The sequence below is a fragment of the Erigeron canadensis genome, chromosome 9, assembly GCF_010389155.1.
Source record: "Erigeron canadensis isolate Cc75 chromosome 9, C_canadensis_v1, whole genome shotgun sequence".
In the NCBI taxonomy this organism is placed as follows: Eukaryota; Viridiplantae; Streptophyta; class Magnoliopsida; order Asterales; family Asteraceae; genus Erigeron; species Erigeron canadensis.
The window spans coordinates 426,099-452,050 of NC_057769.1; the positions used below are offsets into that span (position 1 = coordinate 426,099).

General features: G+C 35.1%; 5 protein-coding genes and 1 pseudogene across 5 annotated transcripts; 1 reads left to right on the forward strand and 5 right to left on the reverse strand.

Annotated features, from left to right (window-relative positions):
- Positions 1-833: 833 nt before the first annotated feature.
- Positions 834-4,973, reverse strand: LOC122582518 (WD repeat-containing protein 44). Its single transcript, XM_043754923.1, has 7 exons — positions 2,864-4,973; positions 2,668-2,758; positions 2,422-2,579; positions 2,278-2,329; positions 2,111-2,190; positions 1,922-2,015; positions 834-1,509 (listed from the first exon to the last, which is right to left on the reverse strand). The coding sequence occupies exons 1-7, from the start codon at positions 4,844-4,846 to the stop codon at positions 977-979; spliced, it is 2,991 nt and encodes a 996-aa protein (XP_043610858.1). The 5' UTR covers positions 4,847-4,973; the 3' UTR covers positions 834-976.
- Positions 4,974-5,490: 517 nt separating this feature from the next.
- On the reverse strand, positions 5,491-6,250 carry LOC122582456 (annotated as a pseudogene).
- A 4,701-nt stretch (positions 6,251-10,951) lies between these two features.
- On the reverse strand, positions 10,952-12,695 carry LOC122582645. Its single transcript, XM_043755068.1, has 2 exons — positions 11,725-12,695; positions 10,952-11,401 (listed from the first exon to the last, which is right to left on the reverse strand). The coding sequence occupies exons 1-2, from the start codon at positions 12,010-12,012 to the stop codon at positions 11,099-11,101; spliced, it is 591 nt and encodes a 196-aa protein (XP_043611003.1). The 5' UTR covers positions 12,013-12,695; the 3' UTR covers positions 10,952-11,098.
- A 220-nt stretch (positions 12,696-12,915) lies between these two features.
- LOC122581274 (fructokinase-like 1, chloroplastic) lies at positions 12,916-16,583 on the reverse strand. Its single transcript, XM_043753469.1, has 2 exons — positions 15,806-16,583; positions 12,916-13,823 (listed from the first exon to the last, which is right to left on the reverse strand). The coding sequence occupies exons 1-2, from the start codon at positions 16,475-16,477 to the stop codon at positions 13,128-13,130; spliced, it is 1,368 nt and encodes a 455-aa protein (XP_043609404.1). The 5' UTR covers positions 16,478-16,583; the 3' UTR covers positions 12,916-13,127.
- Positions 16,584-19,030: 2,447 nt separating this feature from the next.
- On the forward strand, positions 19,031-19,792 carry LOC122581396 (secreted RxLR effector protein 161-like). The gene has a single exon (XM_043753621.1). It carries the CDS (start codon positions 19,031-19,033, stop codon positions 19,790-19,792), a length of 762 nt encoding a protein of 253 aa, XP_043609556.1.
- A 1,796-nt stretch (positions 19,793-21,588) lies between these two features.
- Positions 21,589-22,185, reverse strand: LOC122581398 (transcriptional regulator TAC1-like). Its single transcript, XM_043753624.1, has one exon. It carries the CDS (start codon positions 22,183-22,185, stop codon positions 21,589-21,591), a length of 597 nt encoding a protein of 198 aa, XP_043609559.1.
- Between the last annotated feature and the right edge of the window lie 3,767 nt (positions 22,186-25,952).

The window sequence follows — 25,952 nt, forward strand, 5'->3', positions numbered from 1 at the left end:
GCTATTCAATTATGTATCTAGAATAGTTTCTTGAGGTGAGTTGTGTATAGCATTGCTTGAACTATTTTGATTTTTAGCTTGACAGTGGTGCTCGCTTATTTGGTTTAGAAATTCTGCCTGTGTAATGTTAACTCTTGAGATCAGGCATTTTGATGTCTTAGGTTGTCCTAATGGGTAGGGGTGTGTGTTAGTTTAAACCATGCTGGAGTTGAACTAAATTTAAATTTTTGTATGATATTAGAATGAAAATGAACCATTTGTAAACTGGTCCCAATTTGGTCCCAAAGGGACCTCGAATTAAATGCACATTTATATTTTATTTTTTTTAATTTTCTTAGTATAAATTTAGTTTAGGAGCAGGATAGTTTTTGTAAAGTAATGATTAGTTTCTTATGAATTTTTCACTTTTTTCTTTCTCTTGAAAGGTTATAATTGTTCACTAAAATAGGTTTTTGTAAATTAAAAATACTTTATGCATTTATTAGTCTTAGAATGTAATTATAACTTATGAAAGCAAGTGGGACTTCCACTACATGCTGATCCATTAGGATAAGAAGTAATAATTGTTTGCTCACTAAACCTTACCTTTTTTCATTGTATTAATAACTACATACACAATTGTCCTGTTTAGTGCCCTGAAACCCACCCAATACCCGATAAGCAATCCTTTAAATCGGCCCAAAATTTTGGGTTAATGTGTTATTTGACTTATTTCTAGACACAAATTTGTTGCGGAGTTCTGTAGTCTTCTAACATTTCTAATATGGAAAATGATATATCTTTTTTTGTTGCGAGTTATGCTTAGTTTTCTTTATCAACTGTTAAGTGGACTTGAATTGATCAACTTCTACAAGTTACTGAACTATTGACAAACTATTGTACACATTTTAGTGTATGTAGTGCTCTACAATTGTACATCAAGACCTTCATATTTTATAAACATTAGATGTACTAAATGTTTGAATTATATGAGGTCTTAAAACAGATTTGTTTGATAGCCAACCTTAACTGGCAATCCGACATTCTGGTAAACCTTAATCTCACCACCCACTCCCGCCGTCACAATCACTAACCCCCATGCCGTTGACTGGACATTGTTGTTACCAGCAGCCGTGGTGTTGTTACCTCTATCCGACTGTAATGAACCATCACCAGACTCACTGGCACCTGTGTCAGAATTAGAAGGCTCTTCCGAGTCTTCATTTGTACCTTTTTCTGTGTCCTTTTTAGGAACTGGTGGTAACTTAGACTTCTTAGTCTTCCCATTATTGTCTACAGGAAGTGGGCCGGACCTTTTGCCACTTCCTTGCCAAGGTAGTGCGACTGTAACTTCTGTGCATGAGAAGTGTTCATAAGAAGTAGTGGTCACATATTTAGGTTTAGCAGCACCATTATTTTTTGGTTTTTCATGCTTCCATATGTATACTTGTGAATCTTCACTAGCACAAACTATGTAGTTCCCATCTGTGCTGTATTGAGCTATAAATTGACTGCTAGTATTTTTGTAACCTGTAAAATCAAACTATACGTCTTCATGTATTCGAGAACAAGGTTTTTTATATGGGTCAAAACAGAGTAAGGTTGTACTAGGGGACAAAGTGAGTCAAGCTGGTTGAGCTGGAACCCCTTTTTGTTCATTTGTAAGTCATTCTTTAAGCACTCGATAAATTGATTTTGATTAAAAGATCCAAGTAGTATAATAGTACTAACTCAAATCTTTGGGGAAGAAATCGCTTTAGAAAGGATATGCATTGAAAATAAATTTAGCGACTTTTAATGTGTTTGACCCATTTCCCTTTTCTATATTTATTGAAAGGTTTTGACTTGTCTGAGATTAAAGTAATACAATATAAGTTATTTATGAGTAAACGAGTCAAGAATCATACATCTGTGTGAGATGAGAAGGAACGGAAGGGGATACCTATAAGTTTATCGATGACATGTGACCCGTCCAAAATTCTAACACGAGAATCAGCAGAAGTAACTAGCACCTCAGATGGGTTTGATGGAGAAAACTACAGAGCACATGATCAAGCTGCTTAACTTATATAAGAAAGATTATGTATTTTATCATAAGAGCAGATAAATCTTGCATCAACTTTGATATCACCTGGAAACCTGTTATCTTTTTTGGGTCTGCTTTTGGTTTAGTATGCAACTCAATTTGATCCTTCTGCTCGAGCTTGCAGTCTAAAACAGGATAACAAGATAGTCTTATTGAACAAGTAGTTTGAAATAGATTATAGTCTGTAGCTGATGAAAAACATTAGTCGTCACCAGTAGTATTATATGACTTGCAGTCGCCTTTGTGTAATCCAACAATGGCACCCTTCAATTGTAAAACAAGATACTTAATCTAGTTTACAATCGGAATACTCTTAAATCATAATGAGTTAAATATAATCCTATGATTTGATATACCTCTCCATCAGGATAATAACATATGGCAGTTAACATGTCATGAAGATCACTCCAATCTACAACTTTCCGACTTGGTATGCTCCATATTCTAACCTTTTTATCTAATGAACCGCTTATGAAGTAATTTTCGTCTTTTGGATTGAACTGTATACAAGTAACTGCCACAAAGCATGTTTCCATGTGAGATAAATTGACACCTTTTTTATGTTTTAGAGCAAGCTAAAGTAAAAATGGTACAGAAGATACCGTAATCACTATGAGCAAATTGTTTTAAACAGTTTTTGGTTTCAACATCCCATAGCCTAACGGTTTTGTCCATTGAAGATGAAAGCAGGAGCTGCTCATGATAATATAGATCTTAATTTTTTTTGTTGTCAATATACTTGCCAAATAAATTCCAAGATATCATGAGAGTAATGTTGGTGCCAACTTGATAACTGACCTGAGATTTCGACCAAGATAGGTCTAAGATATCATCTTGGTGACCTTCTAATGTGCAGACAGGTTTTTCTGATAACCCAAACATAATTTCGGGTACCTTCACGTATTCAGGAACCCCTGATTTCTTTTTATTGTTCTTTGACCTTTTCTTCTTGTCTGAGGTCGTCACAGAATTGTCTGGTAAGGGCGGCCTGTTTTCAGGAGTACTTAAACCCTTGTTGTCGTCTCCTGACCGCATTGACATAACGTCACATTCTTGAACTTCCCAGACACGGATAACCTTATCTTCGCCACCAGAAGCCAAATAGTGACCATCAAAGTTAAATTTCATGGTCCAAATTGATCCATCATGAGCCTGGATTTCTTGACATTGATGCAATGCTGAGAACTCCTTCAAGGGTTTACCATGAGCTTTAGCTTTCACCCATTCTGAGTTTGAGTTCTTGTTGGTAGATGTTTTTGGTTCTCCACTCATTTTTTGTTCTCCATTGGCCTTTTTATCTTCGTTGGTGTTTTGATCCCCTTTCATTTTTTGTTCCCCTTTGGTCTTTTGATCTCCTTTAGTGGTTTGATCTCCTTTGGCCTTTTGAGCTTCATTGGTTTGAGAAGACGATGCTGATGAAGTATTAGCCGTTACACTGTCATCCTTTTCTTTTTCTGTTCTTGATATTCTCATTGATCCCTTTATGTTCTTCAAAATTGCTGCTCCTTTTTTCTTGCTATATCTAAAGCTCTTGCTAACATACGAGTTGGTCATGGCGAATTTACTGTTTGCATTGCCTTTCTTGTGACTAGTTCGACGCATCAGTTCCTTCACAACAGGTGAATGCCCAACTGTTTTTTCAAATTCGTCCATTGTGAGTTGCTTCCCGGTTTGTAGATCATTCACCTTATTCCACATTCCTTCGTCATTGAACTCTTTAACCACAAATTCCTTTCCAGTATCTAGATTCTTGATCAAGAAGAAAGAATCCAATTGTGCACTTGAGCTCGCGTTGTTGGCATTGTTTTTGATTTTGGTTGTAGATGTAGAAGAGTTTCTCCGTTGCTCGTTACTGGGGTTGTAAACTCTAAGAATGTTGGCATACTGACATGATAATCCAACAGATGCTGCTACCATTTCGGATGATGTTCTTGTAAGGCATTGTTTTGATATCAAACCAATCAATTCCTGTTTTCGTCTTTTTGTATTGAAGGAACTAGTTTCTATATCACTGTCGGACCTAGAACGAATTAACAACAGGGGTAAGGTAGAAGTCTGAGCTTGAGCCTGATATTGATCCTGAGCTTGCGGCTGCGATTGAGGTTGTGGTTCAGATTCAGGCTGCGACTCAGGCTGTTGGTTTGGCTGGGATATAACCTGAGGCTGAGGTTGAGGCTCAGCTTTAGCATGTTCCTGGGGTTCAGACTGGGCCTGCGCTTTAGCCTGAGTCTGAGCTTGTGGCTGTGACTCCGACTGCTTATGCTTGACCTGTTCTGATGCCTTTAAACGAGGTGAAGAATCTTTTACCACTGAACCTGCTTTTGTTTTATCGTTAATAATGTTCGTGTCTAGAGAAGTAACGGCAGGTTTTGTTGAAACCAATATTTTTGGAGACGCTTTGCTAAGTTTGTTGTTAGTTGTGCTAGATAGCCTTGCAAAATCTTTATTGCTATTCAACCCCATGCCCTGTAGAAGCTTTCTTCGCCGGTCAGTAATGGATCCAGGAGCGACCATCCACATATCATATTGAGACGTGGAGGCTGGATTAACAACCATAGCTTTTTGCGGTTCCCTAATCAAATTTGAAGGGAGGTTCTGGGAAAAAGACACCCGGGGGTCATTAAATTCTTGGTCGTTGTCGTCATCGTCGAGTTCAGATAAAGTCATGTCAAGAGGGACAACCACAGACATACGGTTGGTGCTTTCAAAGAATTCATCATCGTCGTCATCGTCAAATTCATCCAAATGATCCCATTTTAGCGTCACTGTTCTTCTCTCCATTTTCATGCATATCCTGGATAACAAAATCCCAACATACCCACCTTTGTATGTATCAAATTCAGGTTCAAAAGTTGTCTTTCTTTCTTTTTTGTTGTTTTAGGGAAAGTTGGTGGTTTTGGTTGTTGAGGGATACAACAGGTGGAGGAGGAGGAGGAGGAGGTAGAGAAATTGGAAGAGAGAGAGAGAGAGAGAAATAAGGGGGGGTGATGATGATGATTTGTAATTAATGCAGTTTGGTTGGCTTGAAACCATTGACAAATATATTTTAGTTAATGAGGGTCACCATGGTATGGTTGGTGATCCAAAGGAATAACCATCAACACGAGTTGTAAAATATTAAACGGGTTTAACATACAGTTTAACCTGGTCATGCCGGCCAACTTTTTCAAATAGCAATTTGGTCACATCACAAGTATCTGAACATTATTAAGCCCGCCTAACTTGCCAAAGCACGCCGGCCGACTAGCTAGTCGAGTAAAACAGCCATCAGGTTACGTTTAACCCATTTGACCCTGACCTGGACCCAATCCACAGAGTTATAAAACTAACTAAATGAAGTTGATACGAGTCAATCTTAGGTCGGGGAATTGAACCCACAATCCGACCTTTAATAGTCAAAAGACAAATATATGATCACGTACAGATAATTAAAAGACACATAATCTATTCTCTGCCCGGCCAATCAATGTAACGTACAGATTACCAATTATTAAAGAAAGTAAAGTACGTATACAAGATTAGAGTGACTATAAGCATGATCAAGTTGGCGGATGATAGATAGATATAGTGTGGACTGGAGGTGGTCAATTAAGGTCCGCTCCAGTAGTAGTCATTAGTTCCTTTGGATCATTCGACAACGTACGGGAATCATGACTTGATTAGTCCGAAAGGGTGGCAAAGTCCATGGCGGATTATACCTTGCCAACAGATACTCCTCCGCAACTTTAAACCCAGATGTTTCTTCAAGGCCTCCACCTTGTCAGCCACCAGCTATCCCGCTATATAAACCGCACCACACCGTACTTCCTTTCCCCCTCTAATCACCACTCGCTCATCCAACGGCCTCGGCGCCTCCTCTGCTTTCTTGTACTTTTCTGGCAATATAAATTGCATCGTCGTCACCACCCTACTCCCTTCTTCGCCCTCCTCTTTTGGCTTTCCCTTTCATTCATTTTTTCACAACGTACAATAGGAATTAATAATAAAAGGAAAATAGCGAATAATGTTGAACTATATATAATTAATTACTCACCTTCGTAGTACTAGTAAGGACAGGGGCAGTCATGTCGATCTTTTCTGGCTTTGTGTTTTGTGGGCGCCGATATAGTTGGCCAGGATCATGAACCCCCCGTCTTTGTCGCCTTTGAGTTGGGATGGATCGTAGGTTAGTTGTGCTGCTACAGATGCACCATACTTACGTATCTCGTAGTCTCCTGCCGACTTAACCACTTCGAACTTGGGTGTTTCCACCGTTATTTTACCCAAAACCATTCCCATTTCAAATTCTTTTCTTTCTTGTTACAGATTTGATTTCTGTGAGTATTTATTTGTTTGTTAATTTGTTGGGGTTTAAACTGCATACAACAAGTTGAAACAAAAGATGCATTGAGGATCGAGTGGAGTTCATTCAACCCACGTGTTCATCTTTTTAGTATGCCACGTGTACTTACTAGAGCTGAAGCTGAAGTCGGTTTGCCTAAAATCAGAATCAAAAACCCAACACACAATCAACTTTGGTACAATTTTTCGTTGGGCTTTATACTTCCATGATTTTTTTATTTTTAGGGGTTGAGTCGTATTTACACACATAATTTTCATAAAGATAGATTGTGAGGGGAAATACTAGCAAAATATTTGTTTTAATCTTTTTCTTTTTATAAAAAGATTACACTAAATGTTGTTTTTTACACCATGAACTTTGGTACAATTGGTATTGTTGACCCCTATAACAATAACAATACTTAATCATGTTAAAAGTCGTATACTCGTATATATAAGTCACCAATGGGTAGTTAGCCCAGTGATACCTGTCTCCGCACACACATGGTACCCTTGGGGAGACCTATTGAATGCATGGTCACGGGTTCGAATCTCATTTGCTTCCAATAACCACTGTGTTATTACGAACAAGAGTTTCACCCGGTAATGACTCCCTATAGGGTGGAGAAGCTAGGTACAAAGTACCAAGGACTAGGGTGTTCCTTCCAAAATAAACGTTTGAAAAATTAAAAGTCATCCATCTACCTGAGATTATCCTTCTTATAATACGCAATTAATAATGTTGTATGGCTTTTTTAGACCATGTTTTGTAAATGTAGTTATTATAATATTATAACTAAATCACTTACTCTTCTTTGTAACGAGATGAGTACCCACGTAATGCAACCAGAGGGGGGGGGGGTGATGGTAGTTTTTATCTTTGTCTTTAAATTTATAATGTTGTACAAGTAACTATCTTAAAATACACCACACTAACGAGCAGAGAACCCAGTCAATGCAGTATAATCTAGTGATAAGCTACATGATCGTTCGCAAGGACGCGTTGCGTTATCTAATCTAGTAATATATGTAATTCTAGTAGTTTTAGGGGTTTGTCACTAACCCCTAAATAACTAATACTTTAAATTAAATATCCGGTATTACCGGCGCAGGGTGTGTCGAGAGACAACGTTAATCAAATAGGAAAAGAAAAGTAAATAACAATAATAAAATTAAAATACTTGTTTGGCATCTCTGATCTCATGTTACGACCAAATACTATCCTACTGGTTTGTTAGACTGTTGGAAACTTCATCACGGCTCAGATTTTCGTTAGATTCACTACCCTATAAACAAATTCTCGCTAGATTCATTGTTTAAGCATTAATGACCTAAAGTTTGTGTTACTAATTCATCTTTTAATTACTCAGAGCTTAGGCCATGGCCAGATATAATTATCTCCGGTGACAGCAATGCTCGTTTCCAAGTCAAAGGATCGCGTCTGACTAGTCGTTTATAAGTGAATCGCTTTGTACTTCTAGTTATAGACTGACTAGTCGTTTTCTGTCCTAGCATATTAGTCCTAGTGTATGATCATAGAAAACCATCATAATTAAACTCAGATATAAAACCAATAGCAACATAAATTACTAATAAACATGGATCTACGATAAATAGTAAAGCACACTCCAACAGAATCTAAACAAACATAGTAAAATAATAAAACGTCTACATGATCACATCGATCCAAACAAGTATTCAGCCTACTAGCTTAGCATTATTAAAGGAATAACAAAGTCTGTAAAGATAAAAGACATTGTTTGATAATATAAAGTAAATAGAAAAGATAAATCTAGACTGCGGATGAAGATCGGAAGGTGTTAGAAGCTCCAAAACCTTCTTGGAATCTGCAACTATGAACTAAGGTCGATACTGGGCGGCTAGGGCTGCTGAATCGGCTATCTCTTAGGGTTTTGAGGGTTAGTTCGACTTAAATAGGTGTTTAAGTCGGTTTCTGCTATGGGCCGACCAGCGGCGCTGGTGGCTGTTGTTCCTTATTGTGCGTCTTGGTTTGGCTTTCGAATCACTTCCTTGTGTCTTGTAACTTCATAGGCTTCATTCTTGAGTCACTTGATGTCATTTACCCTCTCTCACATGTTCCGTGAACTTCCATAATCATACGATTAATTAAGTACCAATAGTGGCGGTGGTGATAACGATGTGGTCATTAATCTAAAAGTAATTGACGTAAATGGTAGTGTAATTATTTTATGGTTAAAAGATGTAATTTTTGTAAATAACTTTATTAAGAATATTCTAGAGATATTAGGTGGAAATATTTAAATTGATTAATTAAGGAGATAGATATTTTGGATAAATATGAGTGTAAAATATTTTAGGGATATATTGGGTAGATTTAGTGTGTAAGTTAAGAATGTGTTGAAAAATAAGGGTATTTGACGCAGACGGAATAAAGATAAACAATTGATTCTGTTGATTCTACGAATACCCAGAAACAATTCTTTTAAAATTCGTTGATTCTAAAAAGAATACCGAAATTTAGGGTTTTTTACACAAACACGCTTATGTGTAAGAGAAAAAAAATGAATTTTTGATTCAACATAAACTGATCACTTTCCCATGTTCTGATACATATAAATAGTGCTGCAAATTTCGAATGAGCCTCAAAACATAAGTGGGCCGAAAGTTATAACCAAAAGAAAATCTAAAAAACCCGAAAAAACATATAAAATGGTCCAAAACTCATAGAAAAAGGTCGTTTCTGCGGTCGTTTTGACTGGTCATACGCCCAAAATGGAGCCCTCTAGCAAAAGTTATGCCCATTTTTGTGGGGGCCTCTTTTTGTCTGAATTTCTAAAAACAAAAGGGCCTGATTTTCAATAGTTGGGCTTGGGCCTGCATCAGTATTTTGAGTATTTTAAAGGTAAAGAGTTGGAAAGGGGGGATGACAGCTTGTTTATTAATATAATATAGATTAGATCCGGTGTTGTGAAACTTGGCCGATACACCCCGATACAGCCGAGTCGGATCGTGTATCGGCCAACTAACGATACGAGTTTGCCATACTTGATCTGAAAATCGTCAGGGTTCGAGACTCGGGTCTACTTGGTCAAGAATCGGCTGTATCAGTCAAGACTAGTCAAACTTTTTTTTAAAAAAAAAGCCTTTATTAATTATGTTATTGTTTATAGACAATTATGTTTAAGTTGAAAAATCATGTTATGTTTAAGTTTGAAGTTTATATATATTTTTAATTTTTTTTATTGCATATAATTTCAGAAACTGTTATTGTATACATAAAAAACCCACTATTTACCAATCCGATTCTGATATGATTTTTAAAAATTCTGTCTCCCCCCCTCTCTGATCCGCTCCCGATTCCCGAGTTTCACAACCTTGATTAAACCAATGATGATGTACCATCTCCTAGGGATAATAATATTTTTTTTATCCTATGGAGGCTACTATGCTCTGGTCTTGATGTAGCCTCCGGACTTGAGTATCGCCGCTCAATGGAAGCTCCTAACTAAACCTTCAGACCTGAACATGACCCCATCTCATGGGTTTGATTTAGGCCCAAGCATGTAATGCTCATACCCAAATCCTTAAACCCTATCAACTCTACACATGTATAAATAGAAAACCAATGCACCAACTGACGAACCTTTTTTCTCTATTTCTCCCTATTCTCTCTCACATACTCCTTAGGCTACTTTGCCCGTGGTGTAACGTCTTGTGGTTAACAATTAGGAACCGCCACCCAAAGTAGTAACAACATTATCTCTCCAAATACGCCTTATAGATCCAGGATTAACCTCCGATACTTAAGCATAAATCCTATACTTGAAAAGGTGTATATTTATACTTAACCAGCTTCAATAATTTGTTTGATACAAGATTCGAAAAGGAGACCTTATGTCTCACAGTTTTTACATAATGTGCTATATGGTTATCAATTTACTATTATATTTGTTTGATATAAAAATGTGGGGTTTAATCGTAAATTTTTAATATTGGAAGGGGTATTAGTGATAATAGGTTATTATTTATAAATACCCCTTACATTCTATTTGTAACTTAGTGTCTGTTTGGTAGAGGGCTTTTAGGGGTTTTTAGGAGCTTAAAAGCCCCGAGCTTTTAAAAAGAAACTCCATTTATTACGGTAGCCCCGTTAGGATACACATTTTAAATTAAAAGCCTCAGCCCCAAAAGCTCCTAAAAGCCCCGAAAGATCTTTAAAATAAAAGCTGTTGGGAGAAGGGTTGAAATAAAAACCCCAACTCCTAGCCCCATTTCTAAGCTACAGCTCAAAGCCCTGACCACAGCTTCAGCTCCAAGCGTTTGTGCCAAACATACCCTTAGTCTTTTCATATAATAAAATCTAATTCTATTCAAATAACATCTTTCTCCCAACACACACATAAATACACATTACACACACTAGATCTAAATACACCATATATCATCAATCAAGCTCAAATCTATCAATTACAGTACAATATTTACTTCAATTTGAAAAAACTAAAGAGTTATACAAATAGTAAAACATCAACTCAACTCATTTTGGAAACAATTCAGCTGCACATTGCCTAAACCAACCTCAAATGAACCAAGATGTTCTTTCACGTATATGATTTTCAAAATAAATTACAACATATACTTGATCTAATTTCAAGATTTAATATTGGTATGGCATTACAATCAGCAACAAGTTTAGTCTTTGAACATACAAAACTACATATCTTTCATTTTTCATTCCACTGGAATCATAACTTCATTAATCCTAAACGGCGGCAACGTCCATGGCGGATTGTATCTTGCCAACACGTGTTCTCCCGAAACCTTAAATCCATCCTTTTCAAGATCCTTCTTCAACTTGTCCGTCTTCTCCGCCACCACCTCTGTAGTTGCCATCCCTTTAAACCTCACCACCCCATACTTCTTTTCCCCTTCCTCCTTTATTACTACCCTCTCATCCACCGGTTCCGGTGCTTCCTCTGCCTTCTTGTACTTCTCCGGCAATGTAAACTGCATTGTTACTTTTTCTCCATTTCCCTTTATTATTTTTTGATATAAAATACAAAGATATTAGTTAGTTATGATTTGTTTTATCAATGGACCGACTATTTTCTAAGGCTTATATGTTCCTTGTGTGTAACAAGAGAATTAAGTGTACTGCCATGAAGACTTCTAGAATGAACGTTTTTGCTGACGTGACAACCATACAAGTTTCCACGTCACTAAAACCATCACAACAGATTTACAAAGCATAAGATTTCAAAATTTTGATACATAAAAATCAAGTTCCAGAGTATGATGAAAAAATAGTGTTTCCGCCTAGCTAGGCATAACACATGTGGCAAAGTATTAACCGTTACCTTGGTCAAGACGGGTGTAGTCATATCTACCTTCTCCGCTGCTTTAGTTAGCACTGGTGTGGTCATATCAATCTTCTCTGGCTTGGTATTCTGTGGTTTGCCAAATACGCCAATGTAGTTGGCTAAGATGGAGAACCCACCATCTTTGTTTCCCTTTAGATCGGCTGGATCGTAGGTTATCTCTGCAACAACTAACGACGGGTAATGACGGATTTCATAGTTGGCTGTTGAGTTGAGGACTTGAAATTTGGGTGATGCCACCCTGATTTTGCCAAAGACCATACCCATAATTGTTGTGTATGTGTTTGCAAAGGGAGATACTATTAACTAATGGTTTATTTGGGATTATGGAAGGAAGGGTTATTATATACTGCAACTTTTTGAACATATGGAACAATAGGAGGTATGGAATTCATTGACCCACGTAGTATAATTTTAATTGGGACTATACTAGCCCTATATTAGTCATGGCATACCAAAGTGGAAGGAGGTCAAAATGGAAGACTAGTATGATGACATAGAATTAGTTTGAGACCGAATGGCCTTGGAGTAATTGGCGGGTATATAAGGTGACACATCATCTAAAAAGTGGTGGGTTGGGTTTAGTCTCATAGTGGACAAATTGCAAATATTTATGGATTTATCGGGTGATCAATAAACGAGCTGTTTAGGCAGTCACATTTATAATGAGTGGGTTCAGGCCTTGGCAAGCAAATTCAACACAAACCCAAAGAGAATATATTTCCACATAATTTGAATTGCCTGAACTAGAATTAAGTTACCTAGATGGATTTTTTTACCCGAACCTGGGTCAACTCTAGAATTAAAGTTATTTAGTGCGAGGCCTATGGCAAGCAAATTTTTTGATAACTACATCATCCAAGTTATAAACTAGAAGCTAAACATACTGGATGATTGTCCGAGCACAGAAGCCCTGTTAGGAACAACATACCAGGAAACAAACTTTTCGACTGGTAAAACCTTAACTCAAGTTCATGTCTATCTCAACCCATCAACCAAATAGTTAGGGAAATTCTCATTAGACTGTTGGAAACAGCTTGAGCAAATCCCATATTGTTTCAGGACAAGGGAGGTTTTGAGTATATATTGACCCTACGTTAGCCTAGTGGTTTTATGTGCCTTTTATTATACTTTGGTGTTTGCAAATCTCTTAAATCATTGCATTGTACGTTTACAGCAAAGTTCCATTTCTATTTTCGAAACACTCCAGATACAACAAATGACCGCACAACAACCTAGACAAATCCCAATCTAACCCGGCTAAACTAAGCTAGGTCTAAATGAGCCAACCCATTCATGTTAGTCAGTCGGGCATTTACAGTTGGTTCAGAATAAGAAGCTATAATCTTAACAAAACTTTTAATCCCATCTACAGGACACAACTACCACATTGAAGGTACATAAACCTGTTCTTTCAAATTCTGAGTAGCGCTTTCAGTAGGAAAACCTCTTACCGCTCCAATGGTCCACTGAGATATAATCCCAGCAGCGATAGCAAACCGAAGCTGCCTTTCAAGTACATCTTGATTTTCAAACATCTCTGGATGACTAGTCAACTTTCTCATAATACCCGCAACGACTGCATCACCAGAACCCGTTCTATCACAAGTGAAAGGTGTAATCAGCACATCCTCTGTCCCCACAACAACACCATCAAACAATGGTGAATAATAATGAAGCCGAAGTGTCCCATCCGTTACAAATAAGAACTTCAATTTATCATGCCATAATGGGGCGATTTCTTCACGTGTGTAGTGATAATAATCTTTCCCTTTTTCTCTGGTTAAATCATAAGATTCTGCAAAGTATTGAGGCTCGTAAGTTCTTCTTCTTTCATGGTAGTGCTCATCTAGCAGGAATTCGAGTTCTTGTTTGCTGACTTCAATGATGTCGGCTTGTTCCCATGCCTTTTTGATTATTTTTCTTGTCTCATGGCGGGACTTCCATAGGGGTAATGGAAGATTCATGTCGAAGAATACAAGGCTGCCAAACTTTTTCGACCATGAGATTGCTTTAAGTAAGGTAGCTTGCATTGAGTCGGATGTAAGGACTTCAGAATTGAAATGGAAGATCCTTGCCTGCACAGATATTAAAAATGGGATTGTTAGGAGATAAAAGTAGAAGAAAACATACCTCAAAGAAAATCCGTTTACGATCAAGGATCAAACATCACAATCCTTGCATTCAAACGTTTTTTATTTTAGAATTGTTTTTATTCCAATGGTCTGTCTGTGGTTAAAAGTGATAGGAAAGATTTTTTTCCTGAAACGATTTAAAAACTAACCCGTTCGACACTAGAGAGTTAACTTGACCATTTAAAAGTGATAGGAAAGATTATTTTAGAATTGTTTTTATTCTGTTGCAAACTTGACCATTTAAAAAACTAACCCGTTCGACACTGTAGAGATCGGGCGGGATAGGTAACAAATTTAGCCGAGGTGTACTTGTGTACCAAAAAGGATGGAATGTGATGGCATGACCCGCAGACACATTTTTGTCCATTTGTAATAACTAATTAATGCGATGAATAAAATTACAAAAACTATAAGTATTATTTTAAGTTTTTGAATAGAACGATTTAGGAGGTTGTATGAACATAAAATACACTTCGGGGAACTTTCAATCCGTTCGCAGCATTTTGATCCGTGTCTTTTTAATTTATATATATTGTTTTTATTTGACCCGGTATAAGTATGAAGGGTATAACTACAGGAAGAAGGGGCATAACTACATTGTACTCCGCCAATAGTAACATTACCATACCCGCATTAACATACAACTTGAATTACTTAGTACTTACATGGCTACATACATTTCAGATCACTCGATCAATAATTAACATTACAATGACATCTATTGACCCGCACATCGATTTACCCTCACTAAGAGGAACAGCAAAACCTATTATTTAATAATCAAATAACAATATCATTAAGTATATATTAATCACTTATATTCGACTAACCTTAATCTCCTACACAAAGTTAGTTTGACTTTTGATCACATCCATCAATCATGCTTCATTTTAAATAACCAGGTGCACTACCATGTAAAGCTTTTGAAGAGTATGAAGTAAATTATACTTTATCTTATCACAACATTTACAGATCTTAGCATGCTTGAACCAACTGAACCCTTCACATGATAAGGATACATGTTGAAGGCAATCCTAATAAACTTTTTTGACCACTCTCAAATAAGAATGTTCATTTATGAGTGAATTTTTCTTTGTTACCAGGGTCGACCCCAAAGCCATAATGTCTCAAAACGAGCCCGGCCAGCAGGCGGGTGGCGTGCTTATCTTGTGTGACAACACTCCTATTTTTTCAGCTTCACTCATCAAAGGTTAAGAGTGAAATTTCTGAAAACTAGAGGTAGTTGTATACTTTCTAGTGTTCATGTATGGTCAGTCACAGGATTGTCCTATAATTATTCTAGAAAATTTTACAGCAGGAACTTTAACAGGCCCACTGTTCGAAGCTCTACGCATAATCATGCCTTTCTTACATGGGTAAATTTAGTGAATCATAAACCATCAAATTGAACTCAAAAACACTCAACTTATAGAAACTAGTAAAAACTCCATCTAAAATGCTACTTTCAAAAAAGTTGTTTCCAGCACTCCTAAGTCCTAACTAGTCCATTCCGGACTAACTCAGGCTTATGCCAAGCTCACTTAGCAGCCACATAGATGGGAGCTCAACCAACTAATCCAAGTTCACAAAATAAATTAGGTTCCTCCTAGGTGGATTAAATCCTGGATACTTTCCAAAATATCTCAATACCCAGAACCACCTAGACCGACAGTCTGCATACTGGAGACATAGATTACACCTACCGTCAAACGAGAATCACAACTCTCGACTCTACATGTACCCTACGTGTAGATTCCTTAATTACAAATCCAATGTCTAAACCAGAAGCCTATAACAAATATTTTATCCAAAGAAAAACAAAACATTCTCTATGATAAACAAAAAAAAACGCAACCAAATTAGTACTAACATAACTTCAAACAATAAAAACGCAACGAAATTAGTAATAGTAGTAGTAGTAGTACCTCCTTAATCACAGCAAGATTCAACTCAGAACTCAACAAACAATCCTCAGCTGCATCTCTGACCTTTTTGGCTTTCATCTTTCCCTTGTCATCAAACTCGATCTTCATAAAAGCACATCCGGTTTTCACATTCCCATCAATCTTCACGCCTCTAGTCTGCACATTCTCTTTGTTCATCATCAAAACCAATTCTTGACCAAACTCATCATCTCCAACTTTCCCCATAAACGCTGCCCTGCCACCAAGTCTCACATGGGCAATCGCCACGTTCGAAGGTGGCCCACCTGGAGCACGAGCAAATTCCGGTGGGTCCCATTGCAATTCCTTCCATTCCGAATACATATCCGGATGACGTTGTTGATCCGAAACTCTAACAGTTGGTAAAAATTCTTTCTGGGCGGCTCCAAAACAACATATTAATGGTGGGTCTTCGTAACTGAAGTCAATTTCATCATCAAAATCAAAACTTTCTGATTCTTGTTCATGGTTTTTGTCAATCTTGGTTGGAGGGGTTGTGGTGGTGGGGGGTGATTTTTTACGACCACGGCGAGCTGGTTTTGATGACGGTGGAGATGAGACAGCGTGGTGGTCGGAGTGAATGGAAGTTGCTTGAATAATGGGAAAGAAACGGGAGGAGATCGTCGGAGAATGAAGGATTTGAAGAAATGCCATTAATGGATGGATGGATGATGGTTTATTTTAAGGGTTTAACAACCGTGTTTGTGTGTGTAGTGTGGGTTTCCGATAAAGGCTTTTCCTTATCCAATTTGGCCTCTTTTTCTTTTATTTGTCATGTCATTTAATCGGATTTTTGGATCTGGTGAAACCACATTCGTATTCATATGTATTCGTATTTACATTTGTATTCTTTATTAATCTTCGTTAATTTAATTACTAATATGTTTTATAATGACTATATTGGGTGAAATTTATAATACTTTATGTAGAATGCGGCCTTTAATAACAATAATAATAATAACAATAATAAAAAAATGGTAAATTCTATAATAAGTAAACTATCTGATACACGTTAAGAAAATTAAAGACTTTGTTTAGCAAAACTCGTAATAATAAGTGTTACAAAATGACATGTGCACATTATTATCTCGAAAAATAAATACAGTTAATGTCAAATACAATGCAACTCTATAATTCACTTAGACAATAATTTATTGAAAGTGTATTCGGTACATGAAACCTCTTAGAATTCATTAATTGAAAAGTTATACTATTATTATTGAACTAAAATGTTTTTTCATAATCATGTTTTACACGAACTATTTAGGAATTTACAAAAAAGACCATCTTACCAATCATAAACACTACTAAAGTGACCGGGCGGTTAGGTGTCATGATAACCTCACGAAAGATAAAGTTTAAACCTCATTAGGTACATATCTTGGGCGTGGTCAATGAAAAGATTTAGAAACAGTCAATGGAATGGCCCGATTAGGTATGTACATTTGAGTCAAATATTTTTCTTCCTTGAGTAACCTAAAAATCTGATTATTTTCTATTTACCAATCATAGTTTATGAATAGTATACTCTTTCGAGCTTTTTGCAAAAATAGGCCGCTTTTACAACTCTTTAGCAAAAATGGGCTAGTTCTAATTTGTGTTGCAAATATAGGTTGTGAAAAAAAGTAAACTAGTGCCCCACTAAAATCTAGATATCATCTAACTCTTTCCATCTTTTAGAACAGACATCCGTTCGATTTGTTCATTCATAATTAATTCTATTCAAAACTTTTAAGATCTATATAGGTTATTTAATTTAATATATACTGGTGGATGATTTATTTATGTATCAAATTTTAACAATTCATGCAAAAAATTTGATACAGTCAAAATAATATCTGCACCAATTTTAATTTTGAAAATAATAATAAAAGTTTCGTTAAAAAAACACGTTAATAAAATTTCAATTATATTCCTTGTTACCATAATTATCTATTCTCATTGTTACTTTTATTTTTTATTTTAAAAAAATTATAAATAAGTCTCCATTTTAAATATTTAAAATTTATTTTTAACATTACAACCCAAAATTAAACACTATTAAAAAATGGATATGTATTGCCTAAATTGATTAATTAATAACTTGATATTATTTTTTTTAATTGTTTATTCATCTACTAATCTAATTATGTGTTCTTGAAATTTATTGTACAAATTGTTTTATTACATTTAAAATACCCAGATCAATGCATGAGGTTATTATTTCTATATTTTTAAGATCAAAATTGAGGACAAATATTCTTATGATAGTATATCATATGAATTTTTTAAAACTGATGCATAAAATTTGTATTAGAAAAATTTAATAGATAAATAAATTTTCAAAAACTAAATACAATTAATTTTGTAAAAAGAAATAAAATGAGACGTACTCTTCAGAAAAGAGAAATGGAGTGTTGATTGAATAACGTAAATTCTAGTGGGACCCTAGTTTTACTTTTTGTCAAAAATAACCCATATTTGCAACATAATATTAAACTAACCCATTTTTACTAAAGAGTTTTAAAAGTGACCTATATTTGCAAAAACCTCATACTCTTTCACTTTGACTTTCTTTAAATTATATGTAATGAATTTGTACATCATGTTTTTACATCTACAGAGCAATCTATAATATATGTTGTAGTTTTATACACATATATAAATAAATAAACCACCACATAGACATGAACTTTTGTCTAGACAAGGCTTTGCATCGCATTCTATGCTATGCCACGAATCCAGGCCCAATAAACATCTGACCATCGGGTCGGGCATTGTGTAATATTGCAGATACGACATAAGGATTTCAACCCATTTACTTATAAAAGGGTTAGATACAGAGTGTGTTGTATCTCTAATGGGTCAAACCAGATAAAACTGAGAGAAAGAAAAACAGACCCAAGGAAATTACAAAACCCTTCCATGCATGGTCCTCTCAAATAGTCCCTACAACCACCTTTTACTTACACAAATTAACCGTCTCTCACCCCCATGCATATATAATTTCCAGCAAAGTAATCCATTCTCATATACGTTGATGATGTTATTATTGTTGGAAATAATATCAAAAAGATACAAGAATTCAAATGGTGCTTGGATGATAAATTTAGCATAAAAGATCTTGGCCCACTCAAGTATTTTTTGGGTATCGAAGTGGCTAAAACTTCTCGTGGTCTTGTTTTGAGCCAACATAAGTATACTCTCAATATACTGAAGGATAGTGGAATGGAAGGATGTCGTCCAAGCTTGTTTCCTATTGAGCAGAATTTGAAGCTCGTTACAAATGAAGACGATTCCAAGGTGGCTGCTGGTTCTTATCGTCGTCTCATTGGACGACTTCTTTACCTGCAAGCTACACGACCGGATATAGCCTACTCAGTCAATACACTTAGCCAATTTGTTTCAGATCCTCGTAAAAGTCATATGGATGCAGTGACAAGGATCTTGCGATATCTCAAGGCTACCAGTGGCCAAAGTATACTTCTACCAAAAGAAGGTGGCACAAACTTAGTTGGATACTCTGATTCGGATTGGCTTGGGTGTCCTCTTATTAGACGATCACGAACAGGCTATCTTATCCTTTTGGGTGGAGCTCCTATTTCGTGGAAAACTAAAAAGCAATCCGTTGTTTCACGTTCTTCCGCTGAGGCCGAATATCGTGCCATGGCCCAAACTGTTAGCGAAATTATTTGGTTGCATTGGCTTTTGCAAGAGTTGGGAATTACTCAGTTAAGTTCTACTACCCTTTTCTGTGATAATCAAGCCGCAAGACATATTGCTAACAATCCCGTTTTTCACGAACGCACAAAGCATGTTGAAATGGACTGTTACTTTGTTCGTGAGCGCGTTGAATCTAAGGAGATTTGTCCAATGCCCATTGATTCCAAACTTCAGCTTGCTGATCTACTCATGAAAGGACTTGGTGCTGTTCAACTTCGATTTCTACTTGACAAGCTGGGTGTTGTCAATTTACACACTCCAGCTTGAGGGGGAGTATTGGTTTTAGATTATTATTGATCATATCTTCTCCTGGTTATAATATTATAGATCAAAAGGAGAACAAGCAGTCTAGTAGAATACTAGACTGACTTTTTACAATGTACATGCACCAATTGCACCAGCCACTTACAAATCACCAAAAGGTATTGGAAAAATAAAGAATTACAAATTGACACAAAGTTAAACACTAAACTTTTAACATTTTTTTCAGCAAATTTAAAGAGAAGAAAAAAATAATACTCATAAGAAAGAAAGGAAAGGGAAGAATTTTTTAAGCTTTTAACTTTGTTAAAACATGAGACAAATATACCCGAAGCTTAAAGATCGAGCTTTGGTTAAGTTTGAGTAGATTAAATTAGCTAGCTAAAAACGTTAGATCTAGTAAAAATAGGTTCTGTGTCCGTCTTGAACTGTAATCAATCAATATATCCAATTTTGATGTTGTCTGCCGTAGGAACTTAAATTTAATAGATTTGTTATTAATGTATGTACCAGATCAATCGAAACTTGCAAACCAAAACAATTAGTCATTGTACGAGACGTGACAGCTACATGTCACGTATAGGTAGATACATACAATAACGAAAAATTGGAAGTCAGCTACATAGAATGGACAAAATGATAGTTGGGAGTAAATTCCCAAAATATGCTTCTTTTTTATAAGTTGTTGGACACAAATATGCTTGTTTCAAATTTGTTTTCCCAAACTATGCTTTTAGTTGAAACTCAAAAACAATATTAATTAGGAAAAAAATTTTCTCCTTTTTTCTCTTATATCTCATCTTTCTTAATTATCTAGTCTATCTCTTAGCCTTTGCTCTTTTCACTTGAATATAAAACATCGAATTAGTACTTCCAACAAAGATTAATCAGCATTCATGAAATTCTAATACTTAGCTTTAAGTCAGTTGATAATTATGATAGTTCCTGGTTTCTTTGATTACAATTTTTTAGAGCCTTTTGTTTTAACTTTTCAAATGGAGTTTATTCTTCTTTCATAAAACACCCACTATATATTATTATGAAATGTATGAAAAGATTTTACGCTAATCTGGACACTTAAAGTAACAAATATGTTTCAGCTAGTTTGAGTGGATGGATAAGTAATACATTATAATGTTATGAAAAATTAACCATCTAAAAAATTTGAAAAAATATTTTAACCCAAAAGCTAAACCTACAGTTATTTAATTACTTGAGTTAATTAAGAGTGAAAATAATTGAAGATCAGATTCATGAAAGAAGTTTTGGATCATTTTAGTTTTCATAAAACATGGTTTGAAAGAATGAGAGATAAGATAAAATAGGAAGAAAATATATTTCCAAAATAATTCTTAACCAAAAGTATAGTTTGGAAAAACAAATTTAAAACAAGCTTTGGATGTACAAGCATATATATATAAGTGACTACGTACATTATTTCTAGTCAGATACTAATTATCCCGTATAAATATATGATCATGAAAACTTCTTCATCATCGATCATTGATAAGTAAGAGACTTAATTAATTGGAACAAGAAATCCATGCATCTAGGGTTGCAGGCTATAAAAAGAATTACAGAAGAGAATACTACTACACATATATATAAGCATAAATGCATAATATATATAATTAATAATCAAAGACAACTAGCTAGGTAGGTTAATTAATAAGATCATATTCTAGATTGGCCTGCAAGGTATGTAGGACGTCGTTCTAAAAAAAAAAAGTGGTTAACCGTTTGTAGGTAGGCTGTTCTCATATCATCGATCATGAGATGGATATAACTAATTCTGAAGCGCGCTAGTCTCGTATAACAGGGTTAATTGATGTTGAATATTGAGAATGTATTCCTAGCCGAAGCTCAAGGTCCACTACTTCTGTTGGAGCTGACGATGATGATAAAGAAGTAGAGATTTTATTATTAGATGATGATATGACCCGTGATTCATTTGTAGGCGACGGTTCAATACGCAAAGATAGTTGCAATGATGGTTTTTTGAAGTTAGCTGCACCGTGATCTTTTTTTCTTTGGCTCTCGGGACTATCTTCTTCTTCTTCTGTGAAACTGCTCCATGGCCTCTTTGGTATAATACCAGCATCATCACTCGAGGAGGACTGTGATGATTCATCTGCAGGACGTACATGCTGATCCTTAGGGTCCGTACTACCCTTTGTGGTTTGATCCTGTAACCTGGCAGCCCTATCTTTTCTATGGACATTCATGTGGCCACCCAGCGCTTGTGCGTTCGAGAAGCCTCGTTTGCAGAATGTACAAGTATAAGCAGACGGCCTACTACTTTCTTGTTCAAAATCGTCGATATTATTAATGCTGGTGCATATTGCTAAATCTTGATCAGAAGCTCTTGTTGTACTTTCAGCTGGTTTTTTTATTTCCATATTACGTACGTACGTTGTTCTACAAACAATTATGATTATGATATATACAAATTATATATGGCAAATATATATATAAAGATGGGGAGAATGAGAGAAAGGTTGAAAAAGGGGACATATATATACATGTGTGGTACGAGTTCACTGAATCCAAGTGTTACATACGTTTTGTTTAACTTTAACTAGAAAAAAAATAATAGGTGGACTTTTGTTAGTATAAAAATTGCAAGGGACATGGTAGTTACACATGTCTGCTATCGGGATACTTGCATGCGGAGGATTTCATCACAACTTAATTTGGTGTGTATTTCTTAACAATCAAAATAAAAACACTCCAAATTTAATTCCTTTTAGATAATATTATTATTGATCAATTATCAATTTGTGACCTGTACAATGATATAATATACTGTATATATATAGATGCAGTGACGATATGAGAAAAAATTTCACAAGTGGCAACATTTGTCACTTAAGGTAATTTATCTAGTAGCGGAGGGTCTCGCGAGATCACCAAACTTTTTTTTCTTAATGTGGTTTTAACGGTTTTGGTTGATCAGTAGCTACTTAATTTGCAACGTGTAAAGATAATCGGTTGACAGACCAAAATAGTACCCAAAAATGTTGATACAAACAGTTTTAAAAAAAGGTTTAGTATCTCGAAATGTAAGTAACTTTATGATTTTTACTATTGTATGTAAGTATAAAAAAATTTGTACTTTGTATGTACGTATCTCACTAAATTGAACACTTAATGTAAAATTTTTACGTTGGTCAACAAAAACTTCTGCGCGGGCAGCTTATATGGTTGTCACGTATACATTTTTACATAAGCGTTCAATAGCGAGATACTTACATACAATGTTCAAAATTTTTTATTTATATACATAATAAGAAAAGTTGCAAAGTTACTTACAGTTTGGATACTATCCCTTTTAGAAAATAAATTAGAACAAAAAGGAAATGTTTATCTAGATTTTTTTCATGTAAAATATAAACACACAAAGATAAAGTGTTTGTATTTGTGTTTTTTTTTTCTTTTCTTTTTTGTGATCTGAAGTACGTAGCAGTTATCCGCATGAGGAAAACATAACTGTTGCTTTCAAACATGATGCGCTACACAACCAGTAAAATTAACGTTGACATTTTGTTTTTTATTCCTTGCATCTTGCCGGAGGACCAAACCAAACTTTTTTAAGACATACAGAAATTAAACTAAAGGTACACTACGTATACTTTGACTTTTATGGATAAGAATTGGCCAGGACTTAGATTTTATTTATTAACTAAAACAAACTTACGATATATATACGTACTAGTTGAACCGTATATTACTCTGCAGGTGTTTTAATAATTTTGTATATTGGTTTAGCATCCTAATAGCCTATTGTTACTAATTAGATTATTATTGGTTATTTAGCACTTTTAAGATTTCTTTAATTTATTTGTATATAATAATCAGACTGATTGTACGTATTACTCATCATTAATTACTCGTATATGAATATATATATGTTCACTTTAGTTTCATAATGTTGAATTAAACTACTAGAAATGTAAGATGAAATATATTTGAAATACATTTATGCCAAATTATGTATATGTAAAACTATATATGTTATGAAAATACCAAAATCCATATATATGAACATTTTATTTATACATTGATTACTTTAATCGAAAGAAAACCAAAAATAATATAGCGTGGCAGCTTGTGATGTCTAAGGATTTAGCATGATGAAATGACATCATGATCAAGCATAACACATGACTTAAAGACGATTTAAGATTATTATTTAACTATTACTAATCACTAATATTAATTATCTATTTGAAGCATGCTTCTGTTAAACATGCGCCATTCACCGTCCAAGTGAAATAACGAATGAAAATTCAACCAAAATCGGTGCATACACGTGTCACGTGTCGCATAAGTACAAGTCTTTTCAAGTACGAGTATTAATGTGGAAGTTCTATGTCCAAACTGGTTTAGGCTTTTATATGGGATGAGACATCTCGTGGAGGGTAGTTTTGTCCATATAGCGTCATGTCCTAATGAGCTATGGATCTAAAAAGCGTCATGTCCTAATGAGCTATGGATCTAAAAATTTATTTTTAGGTGTATCAAATTTAACTATAAAAAAAATTGTCACAAATGGTCCTTATGGTTTGTCACATTCACATTTTGCCCCCTATGTTTTTTTTCGTCGTAACTGGTCCCTGACTTTTTTGATTTTATTGCTAGAAGCCCCTGACACTAATTTCTGTTAAATTTCACCGTTAAAACCCTTCACGTGCAAATCACGCGAGGGTATAATCGTCCTATTGCCAATCACAAGGACTATTTGTAATCATAAATCATTTGGAATTTAATATGTTTATACCTATTCTATTTATCTTACACCAGATATATATATATATATATATATATATATATATACTAACATAACTATCTAATCTTTATCTTCTATAATCTAATTTATGTTAACAAGAAAAAGCTACGATTCTTTAATCCTCAGCAAAACCCAACTAGTTCAATCACTCAAAAACCCAATATCATTTTTTTATAATCACTTACCAATCAAAACCCAATTCGATTAATCAAGTTTCTCATCATAAATCAAACCCATTTGTAAAAGTTCATCAAATCTTGATTCATGACGTTATCTCTGAGTTTTAATCAACAATGTTTAAGCAATACAAATAAATACAGAAAACCCCGATGGAGTATATATATATGCGCCAGAAAAATGGAGGTGGCGGTGTTGGATGGTTGATTGGACCGGATGCTAGAAAGAAGCACCACCCCCATCCGCTATAATCTATTGTAGGAAAGCAAAAGATGCCAAATATGGTGAATCTTGTTTGTATGTGCCAAAAAGAATGCATCAAATTAAAAAAAAACAAAATAGAAAGGAGTTAATAATACCTTTAAATGGACATATATTTGTTATTCTCCACCTGTTCGTTTTCGTGTTTGTGACATTCTTAGTTGATGAAAGTGGGCATTTGTTTGTAGCTTTGTTACATGACACGCAGTTCATCATCGTCCTTAGATATAAGTTTTAGATTTTTTTTTTGTTAATTTGTGGTATTTTAGATTTAATAGCAACATGAAGATTTGTGATATTCAATTTGAATATGCCTCGGACTAAAAATATGCTTCTGGTAAGCAATTATGTACGTATTTTTTAATGTGCTTTTTTAAGCAATAGTTTGGATAAATTATAGTTAATGTTGGGCTTGTGATATACATTTTGTTGCTTCATAATAGATTCATAGATAATGATTAAAAATGAGGATAGAGATGAAGGATTCAGAAAAAGAAATATGAATTTGGATTTAGAGTTGTGTGTTTGGTCGGATTTTGGTGGTGGTGACCGGAAGAGAAAGATGAAAAACAATGCATGATGATTGATTGTGTGTGTGTTTGTAGATCAGTGAAGAAGGAAGAAAAGTGAAAGAATAAGATTAGGGTTTTTTTTTGGGAAAGTTTAATTTGGAGGTTTAATGAAAGAGAAGGACAAAACATGAGTAAATATAGTGATAGTGTAACTTGAATGGACAATTATGCCCTCTTTAAACGACGAAATTTAACTGAAGTTAGTATCAAGGGCTTCTAGCAACGAAAATGAAAAACACAGGGGGCAAAATGCGAAGGTAACAAACCACAATGACCATTTGTGACATTTTCTCTTAACTATATATATCATTATCCACTAGGCATATATATATATATATAGGCATATGAATTAGACATATATATCATT